The sequence below is a fragment of the Atractosteus spatula genome, chromosome 13, assembly GCF_055471065.1.
Source record: "Atractosteus spatula isolate fAtrSpa1 chromosome 13, fAtrSpa1.hap1, whole genome shotgun sequence".
Taxonomy (NCBI): Eukaryota; Metazoa; Chordata; class Actinopteri; order Semionotiformes; family Lepisosteidae; genus Atractosteus; species Atractosteus spatula.
The window spans coordinates 41,052,739-41,066,492 of NC_142718.1; the positions used below are offsets into that span (position 1 = coordinate 41,052,739).

The 13,754-nt window shown below is 44.1% G+C and overlaps 1 protein-coding gene across 3 annotated transcripts in view; it reads right to left on the minus strand.

Annotated features, from left to right (window-relative positions):
* Positions 1–3,158: 3,158 nt before the first annotated feature.
* The window catches only part of lypd6 (LY6/PLAUR domain containing 6), a 32,317-nt gene continuing 21,721 nt past the window's right edge, over positions 3,159–13,754 (minus strand). Inside the window, exons 2-6 of one of the 3 annotated variants that reach the window (XR_016093936.1) lie at positions 11,218–11,405; positions 7,264–7,362; positions 6,270–6,400; positions 5,105–5,237; positions 3,159–4,841 (exon numbers count right to left, since the gene is read on the minus strand). Coding sequence is in view for 2 of the 3 variants with exons in the window: in XM_088931134.1 (XP_088787260.1) it covers positions 4,668–4,841; positions 6,270–6,400; positions 7,264–7,362; positions 11,218–11,335 (522 nt within the window). In the remaining variant the exon portion in view is untranslated. Of the gene's footprint in view, positions 5,238–6,269; positions 6,401–7,263; positions 7,363–11,217; positions 11,406–13,754 lie in introns of all 3 variants that reach the window. The other 2 variants (XM_088931134.1, XM_088931135.1) reach the window with 2 other exon arrangements.

Below are 13,754 nucleotides of genomic sequence, written 5' to 3' on the forward strand. Positions count from 1 at the left end.
AAAGATTTGTTTTAATGGTGGGTCTATACGGACTGTGGAATGAGCGCTGTAATTAATAGCTAGAGTTGATAACAGGCTTTATGATAGAACGGATATGCAGTGCTGCACTGCAACAATAAAGGCTATTCTGGAGGCTTGTAATTGTGAACTTGAAACGTAGCCCAAAACTGCTCTTAATCATTAAAAACGTGTTATCGGTCAGCTGGAAACCAAGGTTTGCTGATGTCATTTTTGCTAGTGGCCTGAGGAAGCTCAAAAGCCGAGCAGGACCTGTGAAATTGTGCAGAGTTAAGGAAATTGGTTAAGTGCTGTTGAACCCCCAGTATGGATATGCTTAACTCCACTGAGAAGGGGATGGAAGCTTTCAGCTTTCAGGGTTTCAGCTTTTTTAACACTAAAAAACACTTTTAACACTTTTGTGAAACCTAAGTCTAAGCTAACCTTTTTTGTTTGCAAATAACTGTGAGTATGCATTGCTGAGTAGGTGCAGTCATTGTGTGAATATCTGAATGTAGTAGCTACAGAAAGGGTGAAGCTGTTGGCTTTGACCTTACTGGTTTGGTGCCCCTGTGTTGTCTGGGCTATGTTGCTATTGAATTAATATCACCCATGTGTTAGCACAGTTAATGTGCAGGAAGTCCTGCTGATGAAATATCAAGCAAAAGCTCAGAGTTACATACGCTCCAGTGGGACCTAATTCAGACCTGACCGAGCAACGTCTAGGAACCTGTAGAAAGCTAAAGGTCATCTTTAAAATTAACACCCGGTGGCTGAGGAAATCTAATCCCGGTTAGAACTGCTTTTATGTTTCTGTGTATTAACACCAACCACAGATATTAGCTTTATGTGTGGCTTTGAAAGCAGAGAAGGGGGAAAGAGGCATTTTTATTCTGCCTTGGAATATTAGACGTTTTTGCATTGCATGCAGTTAGGGCACTGTGTAATTTGAGGCCTGAAGTCTAAAATCGCAAAGCTGTTGTTATTCCTCAAAAGTGAATGCTGAAAATACCTGTACATTCAATGCAATATGCAAGAGTTTGATAAGTGTCATCAGTTTCTTCCAAACGTTTGATTTTTTGGGCAATTTAGACAACATTTCCCTTCAGGACAATGCACTGTATATGGCCATATATGTCAGGAAAAATGTTCAGGTAACAGTGATATATCGCGATCCCTAAATATAATTTTTGTCCTAAAACACAGCAATACCATCAAAAATTGTCTACGTTTTGTAGAAGTCGTAATCCTAACCCTAGCTAAGGTTTATCAGTTAGGGTTAGGGTTCAGACTTTCTTCAGAGTGTCCACAATCTTCCACTCATTTTAAGTGGAAAATATACTTCCCTACAAACTCCAACAGATTTTCAGTCACCTGGCCTGTCTGTGCAACAGTGACAAAGAGGCCTTAAAATAGCCCTGTGACTGTCCTGTTACAGCCTGCCAAGGTCACAGTTCTGTATTCACAAAACTGAGAAAGTTGCAAAGTAAGTCAAATCTGCAATAAACCTCAAATAAGCCACTAAAAGTCACCATAAAAAGTGATCCAGTTCATCTGATGGAGCAGCTAAAAAAAATGTGAGGTGTCTCCACAAGCCTTTCACCTGTAGCACCTGGTGCTACTGCGAGTCTGTCCCAAGGCCTGAACCCAGGACGGGACTAGAGTTGCCGGCCTTTGAAAAAGATTGCTTGATTGAAGAAAGCCAAACGCGATGACACCAGTTTGTTTTTCTTATGATGACCTCGCGACCTTGTCAGTTCACTTTCCAGGGCAAGATGTTTTGAGTTTCAGGAGACATTCTGCCCCCAGGAGGGGCTGAACCTACCAAGAACCTGATGAGTGACAGGGTGTATGAAGATCCCTTTTATCGCTGTGTCAGAAGGGTGGTTTGTTTCTCTTGTCACTGATCATGCATGTGCAGTAATAAACAAGGGAAAATGTGTATCTCAGGACCTATCATTCCTCAACAGGCTGAAAAGGCACAGAAGATTTTTTGGGGGATTACATGCAAACAGAATTCAACGACAATCACAGGTTAGAAGGCCTTACTGAAGAAATGGACTTCTACTAAAAAAAAAACTTTGGATTTTTATTTTATATTGAGTCTGAATTTCAATGTCTGATCTTATCTTTTAACATCTTTAGGCCTCTCTCCAGCTCCATTTATTTCACCCATTCCATCTTACGTACTTCCACTGAAATTTTCATTCAGCGCTAATCAGTCAAATCCAAGCCCACCAGAACCATTAAAAAAGTTTTGTTCGTTTTAACAACTGTTCTGACGGGTTACAGAAGGAAGATTTGGTAATAATTGTTTCAGTAACCGCAATTCACTGACTGTTGCAATTTAGAACATTTAACTACAGTCTCTTCAGCAGTTAAAAAGCTTTAAGAAGTTAAACTAATACACATAAACATATAGGGATATGGGCATGGGGAGTTCTGAGGATTTCAATCATTGTTAAAGAAAGCTGAATATCTAGAGGTGATTACAATGATTATTGATCATGCCTTAGTAATGAATGTTTAATGACACTGTAGCTTCTCGGATTGTGTGTTTTTAGAATGGTTGTCACTGAAAAAGCTCGAGAACTGTGAGCAAACTAGTCTGGTGAGAAACCAGTGAGTCAGTGGACTCTGCTGGGAAATTCTTGTCATCTTCCCTGGAGGAAGGCCTCTGGGGCTCAGATAAGGTTTGACGGAAATTGTATGGGAAAAACAAAAACTATTTCGGTTTCCTTCGCAGGCATTCAGATGTTTGGGGAATAACTAAAGAGGTAATGTAATGAACTGGCTGTTCATCTGTATATTACGTTCTGTGCTTACCTATTTTTTCTTTAGGGTACAAAGGCAGTACCTGTAGCTCACCACCACAAAGCCAGTCCGATTTCCAGGACACACCAGGTGGACCAAGTGAGGGTTATATCGTGTATGCGCTCTGGACGAAGGGTTTCAGAACAAATCAAACAGGAATGTAATTCTCCTTATGTCCTCACACGCTGCATTTTTCTGTGGCTGCACGCATTTTAAACAGTTTCGTGACAATCCGCTGAATTCCTTTTGGACTGACTTGTCAGAAGCTGTGACACCTGTGGCTGTGATTTCCACTATTTAGCTTAAGTATATCAATAACTCGTAATCATTCATCAAGTGGTCAGTCATTTTTTCTGTTCGAATTGTTTTAATATAAATTGTCCAAACATGTTCCCAATTTTACAACATTTACATCAATATTACCTTTAAAATACACGAGCTGTGTACTTGGTACATACTGCTTTGAACACAAGTATATATGGTTATGCTTTGTTTAATAAAAGTGCTCAGGCTTGTTTTTATCAAATTGAACAGCTTTGCTATGTTCATACTGAGAAGTTCTGTCACTTGTATGTACTGTATACTGTATATTGCTCCATGCAAAATCGACAGGTACACATGATTTGTATACTGTATCCAGCATTCTTGTAATGTTTTGCTTTATAGTGTAACACAAATAAGTACAGTCCAACAAAGGGCATTGTTTGAAATCACTGGTCATACATTTATTCTGCTGACAGTCATATTCTTAAAATTCTTGGTACAGGATCCATTTGAAGTAGGTGGAGTGAAACTGCTGTGCACGCAGTGCATTCTGTAGAACAACTGAGAGGTAGTGGAAAAACCCTCTGTCATATTCACAGGCAAACTGCCCAGATTAACAGTGAAAATACAGATAACCTCACTTATCTGGTCAGGATACTTCTGTGACCACACCATGGGCTCAGTGATAACAAAAAGTCCCCCCCCATCAGAAGATATTCAGAAAGAACATGCTAAGCTTGTCCCCCTGATTTACAGAACGGAAGAATATTTATTTTGCAAATCATTGCTTTAAAGAAATTTTGTGGAAACTCACATATTAATGTTTATCTGTTTATTTTCCTTATTTATTCAATTACTTTTTAATTGTGACCTATAAATAACTTATCTTAATATCCCTATGTGCAAAGGTCTCTATTAAGAGCTAAATGACTGGCTAGTAATGTATTATACAGTAGGTGCTGCTTTATCATTTTGGTCAAAAAAGAACCTTTACCATCATACAGAATGACACAGAGTCCACGGGCCAGCTGGGAAATTTTGTCCTCATCTTTAAATGTTGTATGTGTTGTATGTTGTGTTTTAAATTTAAATGCTTAATATTCATCTAACATTTGAACATTCTAGTATAAATGTATTATACAAAAATAAATACTATATATACTGTACAAAACACATATACAGAAAAAAAAATGAAAACATGAAACTGAGGTCACAAACAGGCATAGACTCCTGACTTGCCCAGGCATATTAATCTTGGCTTGTCCGGGGGCTGTTATACAGTGCTGGAATTAACAGTGAATTACAGCACTCGGGCACAATCTTCAACCCCACACTGTGCTCCACACATGGGCTCACAGATGTCATCTTAGGCTCAGAGGTCGACGTAGTCTCTGGAGTACATCCGCTATTTGTAATAGACATCTTGTTCAGTTTACTTCCTGAATCTCTTTGTTTAAAAAAATCAAATAAAAAAACAAAGTAATATAACTATGATAAGTTAAAACGACATTTTTTAATACTTTAGTCAGAAATTTGGCCTTTAGTTGAGTATAAGTCCCCACATCTCTTCCCTTTCAGCTGTGCTTCAAATGTTATGGAAGCCACAGAACAATGAGACTGTAGCAGGATACACTGAAGAGAACCAGAGGGTTCTGCACAAGGCTCGGTGTTTTGTTGAGAGGCGAAGTAGTTGCAAATATCGCATCGGTCTCATTCCTCGGCAGTGGCATGTTACAGATATTCCCCTCACAGCATGAGGTGCACACCTGCGTTCATTAAAAAACAAGCAAGGACTCAGATTAGTCAACAGTGTATCTAAGGGTGAAAAACGACAATGCAATTAGTCTTTCCACATACTGACAGAACCTTTTATTCAAATTCAGTTCACAAACACTGACGTGGCAGGAAGTTTGACAGTTCTGCTTTGTCCCGGGGCCCTATGCACTACTGCCATGTTCCATTAGAGAGCAGATATATCTGCAGCCTTATCGGGCCGATAAAAGCCTGTCGGATAGATCTAAAGCCTAACCTGTCAAGGAAGGGTGCCTCTTGAATTCAGTAATAAGGCTCTGGATCATCAGTAGTCATTGTGGATTGAAATCACAGCCCTTGGGAAGGAGCAGTTTAACTGCACTCTTGAGCTTGTTATAAGACAGATCACTCTGGAAAATGCAAGGATTAAATAAAAAGCATATTTGACAACATACAATCCCCAAATCATTCACGAGGAATCCAAGAATCCTTCCAAGAATCTGATATTTTGTGACTGTTTATTGAGTATTTATACAATAAGCTTTAGCTTAACCTGCCTGCTTGAGAGGTAGCCCCCTGGCCATAGGAAGTGGAAGAACACCGAAAAAGAAACTAGTGAACCCAAAAACCACCAATGCAGAAACAGACACAATGTCGACATTGAATTAATAACAGAAGGTGGACATTAAAAGCGGTAGGACGCCTGCTTCTGAGCTGGAGGTAGGACGCCAGACAGACCCAGGATAGACTTTGTTTTCTGTTTTTTTGTAGGGTGGACCACAGTCCACATATAGAATAAAAGCAATAGAAATGCAAGAAGAGGTGTCTGCAAGATGTATACAGATGTATAGCAAAAGTCAGGAAATGATGACTTAAATCAGCTGGGTGAGACTGGCTTGTCAGTCGGTGGATTGGTAGTCAGGGTTCTAGACACTTAACTGGAAGATAATGAGTTGGTGTCCTTTAGCAGGATAATTACACCTAAATCACACCAGTAAAAATAGCCAGTTGATGAAACTGGTATAAATGTAAGTTTCTTTGGACAAGAGCATCACCCAAATTATTTAGTAAGGACGGATGGAAACACAGTGAATCAAATCTGGTGCTTATTTTTGCATTTTATAAAACATTATTTTCATGCAAACAATATTCCTCTATATGAATTGTACAGACTGGGTAGATACTTCTTCAAAAATCTGTAAAATATAAAGAGCTTAACATCCTTGCATTAAATATGATTTTGCATAAACACATAAGATACAGAGGTTCTTTGGTTGTTTAGCACCAATTACTGAAGATACTACTCTGCTCTCTCATATTGTGTTGACATTGGTGGGCTGTTTTTGGTTCTCCGGGGTACTGCTACAGTGTGTCCCGTCCCAGCACAAGACACGCTGCGGAAACCTCTGTGCCCGGTCAGCAGACAGGCCTGCCTCCCTCACCTTGTGGCCTTCAGGAGAGAGCGCCGCGCACCCCGTTGACAGGCAGTCCTCCAGGGGCACACAGCGCTTCGTCACCGACAGGCTCTCCCCGCGGGAGTCCATCCTGTGACTCGTGAAGCAGTACCTGGCTTCTGGAAAAAGCATGTTTACTGTTAGCACCCTTGCAGTGATGATCTGTTGAAAGAAAGGCGCAAAGAAACGTCAGCGGCGAGAGGTGAGTATACTGTACTTCACCAGGTTTTCATGCTCAGCGCTTTCAGAAGATGCAGAGACTTTTGAGACGGAAATGGCTGTAAAGAGGAGGCATCTGTCAGCCTGCTCAGGAGTTGACGGGCAGACTGGCACAAACCGGCAGCGGCAGGCCACTGTATAGAACAGCTGAGAGACGTGGTCTTCGTTCCCAAGGCCTGTACGACCCAGACAGCCTCCCCCAGCCTCTGCACTGCTCGCAATGACGAGGTCAGTAGAGCTGCGTGACGTTTATCTGTGAACTAGTCCAGGAGCCAGACTCGGACTGCGGTAGCTGAAGCAGCTGCCAACCTGTAAACCTGGCAATTCTCCGTTTTATTGCGGTGCTCAGTTTTCACCCGGTAGGGTGGGCAAAATTAACTTTAACTCGTATATCACCGCTCGCCCACCACCTGGGAAGAACTGCACTTTGGCCTCCTTGTACTCCAGCCACTCATGCCAACTGGCGGTTGTCTGACGTGTCTGCACTGTGGTTCATCTTATTGTTTGCACGTTTTAATGAGAAGCCTAGTACAACAGCTCTGAGGCGTGACCCCAGACATGCAAAGAAAAAGAAAGATCGAAAATAACTCTAGGAATGGTCTGTTCCCCAGGAAGCCTAAGTGAAGTTTGCATAAGAAACAGTGGGAAAGACAAGGAGAAGACACACAAAGAGCCTTTTATGAACAGGGCTACAGCTAATTAACTTGAATCCAACCATACATGCAGAAGGAAAAGACCCATCTAAGGTTTTCACGCGACTCACCTCTGGGGCAGTACAAGTCTGGTGCCCAGCGATTGCATTCATAGTTATCTGTTGCATTTTCACAGGTGAAACACTTGAACCCACCTGGGTATGGAGTGGCTGTAAGAAAAAGGAGACGTTACACTATCAGAGGTGCTGTGCGATCCCTCCCTTGCAACATTCACTTTTGAAAAAGATGGAAAAGTGCTCCTTAGCACGCATTTTTAGCAAAGGAGATGTTAGTATCTAATTTTTTCCTACCTTCTGCATTAGGGTTAAAAAAGCCGGAGTCTCTCGGCTCAGAAAAGGCCGCACTCTGACAAGAATACAGCACAAGGACAGGCTCGCATGCCGTGGTTTCGCTTCCAAACAAACTGAAGCTGCACGGCTGAGCCATCTGCTGTGGCCGAGCAGCGGGATTGTTCGCGCTGTTCCCATCAGCCCTGACAGCTGGGGATCTGAGGGTCGTCCAGACTTCACTCGCAGCACAAAGCCTGCCACTCAGCCCACTGACACTTCTGCCACGCTGCTGGTCCTGCTTCGGTCTGGGGGAGGGCTTGTCCCTTCGGGAGATTATCCCTCCCCGAAACCCATCAAAAAGCAATCCTCGGTCATCGCTAAAGGCCGCGCGGCGTCCCAGTGACGAGACACCAGACACAGTGACAGTGTCTGCAGGGAGAAAGGCTAAAGCACCTGTAATAATACCTACCGGTAAGAACGCTAATACTGACTTTGTTTTATATAGCACCTTTAAAAGTAGCTTCTCAAAGCGCTTTACAGTAAGAAAAAGATTCTAGGAGATAATAATACAATAAACAATACTACAATCGACCAATAGAAAACAAGGGTTCTGAGTGTGGCAGAAGATGCACAGGGGAAGACACGGGCATGAATTTAGTCAAAACCCTGCTGGAGAAGGAGGTTTGGAGTTGGGGTGTGAAAGGGCTCAGAGAAGGGGACTCTGATATCCTTGGGGATAGAATTCCAGAGCTTTGGGGCGCAGCGGGAGAAGGCCCCGACATCCCTAGAGTGTAGCTCGGGGGACAGAGAGGAGGCCAGGGTCAGATAAGAAAGGCTGGGCGGTGGGGAGCAGGAAGGTATTAAATCAGACAGGTGCTGTCCTGCCAAGCCATGTGGAGCCTAATTAGTGCGCATGAAAGGAAGAGAGGAAGTTGGGTTTTCAGAATGGTGTACGTTTGCAAGAGAGACAGCTCTTTGAAGCCTGTCCATCTGTTAGTCCATCAGCACAAGACATGACCCCTTTCAGAATCCCCAGATTTCCACGCCCATCACGCAGCACCGGGCCGCGGCTCAGCTCCCGCTGCGGTACGAGCCCGCCGAGGCCGTGGCTCTCATGTGGGCTAGTCGGCGTGCTCGCACAAGACCGCGATTTCACAGCCGCTGCTGGAGTAAACAGCCCGAGAAAGAGTGTGCGGCACTGCGAGCAGTGTGAGGAGCGCACTTAGACTCTCACAAAGTTGCCCACAAGTATGCCTTATCATTCACATTCCTCCTGTCGACTGCATCCCAGTACGGGCCAATAACTTTGACAGATATGCTGCTTTATAAAGAAACCTGTGGCAGAGAGGCGAGAGTATGACATGCATCACTGCAGTGACACAGAAGCCATGCATTCCCCTTGTTCAGGAACACCTCTGTCCTGACCGTAGTGTCCTTTCCACGAGGATCATGTCCTTCAGTCAATACTGCACGATAATCCTCCGCCTGGAACAGCCCGCACTGACAGAAATGAGAAAACACTCCATATCATGACAGAAAGAAAAGGCTTTTCTTCTCGCTGTTCTTCCTTGGAAAAAAACACTTTGTGACCAATAAACATGAGCCTGAACACTTTTGCTGTGCGGTATCTTCCCTTGCAGCGCATGGCGGGCTCGGGGCTTCAGCACTTGGTGTCTTCCAGAGACGTGTGTGGCACCAGGAAGCGGCCAGCCTGTCAGTCTCAGGAGGCTGAAAGGGGTCTGCTGGAAATGTCATGCTCAGGAGGGATCAGCGGCTCTGTCGCCGATGGAAAGTTTTCCCTGGGGTCAGCAAGCTGAACAAAAGCAGACCCTGCTACTTAATTGCTTCACTAACCACAGAGATTAAGAAAGAATTTCATCTGAGCAGAGACTTTTACTATTGGAAAGAAAAACAACCTGTAACATCAACCAACGGATCCGCTGGTTGTACCTGCGTGGGTTGTCAGTGGGAAACTGCTCTATGTAACCGAACTATTGAGGATATTGGCACGTAAAGACAAGAAACACAGGCTGTGAAGGAGAAGAGGCCGTTCGGCCCATCCTGCAGTAGACCGCTTGCAGCAGTGGTGCCGTGCTTTCAAGGTTTATTAGGGACTGAAGCGTGGGAAACATGAGCTAAACGATACCAGTTTCAAATCACTAGCGGCCGCATCTTATCTGTGCAAAAGCCCACACAGAACACTCTGTTCAGGCCACTCTGACTGTGACCGAAACGCTGCCAATTAATTAACTGCATTTGTGCTCATCACTGTTTTATACCCGGGCACTCCAGTTCTTTAATGCTCTGATGAGTGCTTTCAGTAATCAAATCAACATTGATATTAATTCATCTTGGAGGGGGAAACAAATGCTCATTAGGAGCAGCACAGCACGGAGGCTGCAGCTAACCCCTTCACTGGCTCCTCCGACCTGAGGGCTCAGGATAAAAGCCTGCTGTGGAGATGGGGAGCGCTGTTAACCGCTGGTAGACGAGGGGGGGGGGGCGCGGGGCCCTTGTGACTGGAGCCCTGGATATTATTGATTACCCCCGGTGCTGAGCTCAGCGGAGATGTGGGAAGGGGGTGCTTCAGCACTTCAAAGGGCCCGCGGAGAGGAGCAGTGCACAGCTGCAGCCGGGTCTCTCTTGGCCGCGGATCACAGGAGAGGGATAAGCCCCTGCTGTCTGAGCCGCGCTGCCTTGGCCCCAGTCGTGTAGGCAGCCCTTCAGAGAGACACGACGAACATTAACAGGCCCTAATAACACCCTCCCCTAATCACTGCTTTCAAGGTCTGGGCGTCTCTTTTCCAACCTGGCTTATAGAATTTCAGCAATCAAACACGGCTACAGACACAAGGCCATGAAATGAACAGCCAAGGCCAATGGCAAGGCTAGAGTCCCTCTGGCAGCCTGGGGGAGCCCTGTCACACCCTGTCATGAGGCTAATCGAAACAGGATCCGCAGCGCCTGCAGAGGGGTGATCTATGGAGCAGGTTCTCTCCGGCACACTTTAATCTGGCACCGGGGCCAGACACGGCTCCCAGAGAACCCGCTTATGTTTGAGGAAATATTTGCATATCTCTTCTACTACAACTGAATGTTTAGAAGTTCAGCCACTGCAGCAAGGTGACCTTCCTTATGACACTGTGAACAGCAGGACGCCCACATTAAAATGAGCGGCTTTTCTGTTGCGCGCCGTGGGGCTAAAGCACATTCCGTGGTCACTAGTGGCATTAGAATACAGATTCATACGATTGTTATATTCCAGCTGAATCAAGGAGGAACAGGTGGCAAGTTGGGTTGTGCCAAGTCTGGGACTGAATTTAGCAAGAACTCTTGCACACAGTGGCAGGGGCTTTTGTAGAAATCAAGACCCGTGTTTAACACCTCTTCCAAGAGGAATGCAACTTCTCCAAAACCATGCGCCCATCTCCACACTGGGGCATTGTTATGGGAATCCTAGTACAGATGGAAAAGTGCCTCCTACTGGTCCATCTGCTTCACTTATAGAAGCAGCCTGGTTCTCCTTGTTGATCTTCGCCTCAGTTACGACCAGGCTCAGCCGTACTTAGCTTCTGAGAGCTGGTGAGCTCAGGCTACAAGGTCATGGCACTGTTTAACGGACATGTTCTTCATTCAGATCCAGAAGGGCTATAGTAATTTTGAAAGAATTTCATTTGCATGCAGCAGTGCCTCTGGCAGTAAATACAAGCCCCCGTTTATGTGCTAAAGTCTTACTTGAAGGATGGAGATAGATGATGTCTGTGGCTATGAAGTCCCGTGAGTGGACAGTTTTCAGCCAGTCGGTGATCAGACTCAACAGCAGGACCCAGGCCAGTGTAGGACAGGGTTCCATCGCTGGGTGCAGCCTCACTCATGCAGACCCAGATGGCCGCCTCCTGCTTCCCCGATCGCCAGCAAGGCACCTACAGAAAAAACACAACGCCACTTTTATTTTTTAAAGAAAAACAAAAGATGTTTTTTTTTCTCTGCATATATTTTCTGTGAACGCCGATAATGTTGCACAGCCGGAACAAGATAATTGCAAATCCAAATATGTGATAAAATCATAAATGTTCATGTTACAATGTTCAGGAAAAAAAAAATTAAAACGTTTTTCTGCATCTGCAAATGGAAACATTGCAGAGCCACTTTGACCTTTGGGTTTTTTACTTTTCCACTAAAATAAATGCATTCAGGCTGAATATTAATATTCTCCATACAGAAAAAAAATTCTATGTTCTAAATTCTTGTGAAACTTTAATCTGGCCCCACTGTTTTTTCTGGTCAGAGAAGACGCTTGCATCATGTGAAAAACCATGGAAACAACTTACTGACAGAGGGAGTTCATATATGTGTTTGTCAAGATTTGAAACAAGGTTTAAGATTTAAAACAAAGGTTTGTTTTGCAGCTAGAAATAAGCCAGGAAGCCTTGTATCACCTGAATACAATCGGCATTCCACCATATTCCTCCAGCCTCCAGAGATCAGGAAGCCCAGTAGCCTGGAGGATTATCTGAATGAAGGACCTACAGTAGTACTGTACAGAAGAGGCACAGACAACCATCAGCCTGAACCCAAGTTATGAAAAAGGAATTACATCATGTGGAAGATGTTCAAGGATTAACAAAAATGATGTCAGACTCACAGAATTTCTACGACAGAAGCAAGGGGAGCCCTTACAAGTGCCTTCACAGTGAGTGAACCTTCTCAATTAAATTGCAAACCTTAAAAACAATCTTTGTGCTTAAATAAAACACTTGTTTTAAGGCTCTGTTACCATGATCATTCAATGCAATTGAACTTCATGCTTATTTAAAAATTAGCCTGAACAGCACAGTGTTTAAGCAGTTGAATGTGGCACAGTGATTAGAAGGACATAAATATTCTATTTGACTTGCTTGTTTGGCAGGATCTGAATGATCCAATTTACTACTGACAGCTATGGCATTAAAAATATGAGGTAATTAAATGTAAAGCATATACACTCCTGCCTTGCCCAGGGGGAGATACATCACGAGCCGTATCACGAGCAGACGAAACAAAAGGAAATACTCCCCTGGGTGTCAGACTAAACAAAGGACTGCTCTCTTGGAGCTCCGAACATAAGACACCAGTCCTGACTGTGGAAATCTAATCACTGAGGCCCAACCTCAGGAAGGAAAGTAAGCTCCTCGCTGTGATCAGGAACAAACAAGTGTAACCCATGTAAAAATGACTGGGAAGCAATTAAAAACTAACAAGCTGTTCTCCCAGTTCCCTTGTTATTTCTTGTGTTTGTGCTTTAAACTGAATTGACAGCAGAGTGGCCCTCACAGGTCCCCTACTCCAGCTTGGACTTTCACACTAACACTCCACGGGTCAGCTTCGGCCAGGGGAAGAGGCACGGACAGCGGCTGCACCCATGCTCTTCCTCTCCGTCCTCCTAGGTATCAATCCTTTGAAAAACAGGGAATTGACTCCAGTAATTGGTGTCTAACCTATTGGTGGCTACTCCACCCCAGTATCTCCAGTACAACAGCAACGTGACATGCTAGCTTTTTACATTTCATAATTCTGCTTAAAAGCAAAAAAAAACGAATGCAATAGCAATCCAGGACATTTTTAAATGCCAAGAAGTTTTTTTTTCTCTGGAGGAATTCCTTTTCTAAGATTTTCAAGCCTAATTTCAAGACGTAAAGTGTTGAGAACTGCATTTCAATACTGATCAAACACAATGCAGCGTCTCTCTTTTCTGTCCAGGAGAAGCCATTAATCTGTTTGGTGCTTTGCTGCACAGACATGCTTGATCTAAAAAAGGAAAAACAAGCTAATTTCCTGCTAAAAACCTAGAAAACAATAGATGGAAATGAGCGAGAAATATAAATAATAAAAATAATTAATGACGCCATCAACCACTAAGGAACACAGTGCAGTGATACATCAATCCCAATACACAGTGCAGTGACACTAGGTGTGCTTTTGTCCATTACTGGACATTAAAAACACAGTCTGGACCTATGAAGTGTTTCTCTGATGCAGATCTGTCTACACCCCAAAGACCACTCCTCCTGGACACTGGTGGGGCAGGGGGTAATTCATTATTAGACAGCTGAAATCCCCATTTAAGCCAATATGTCATCCGTGCACACATTAAACACCAGGCCCCAAAGTCAACAGTGCTCGGATCATCTTAGACAGGATCCAGCCTCCTGAACACTGGCCCTAGTTCCTGGCTAGTAGAGGCACATGTTATCCTCGCCCCAACAAAGCCGGAGGCCAGCAGCAGTCCTGCT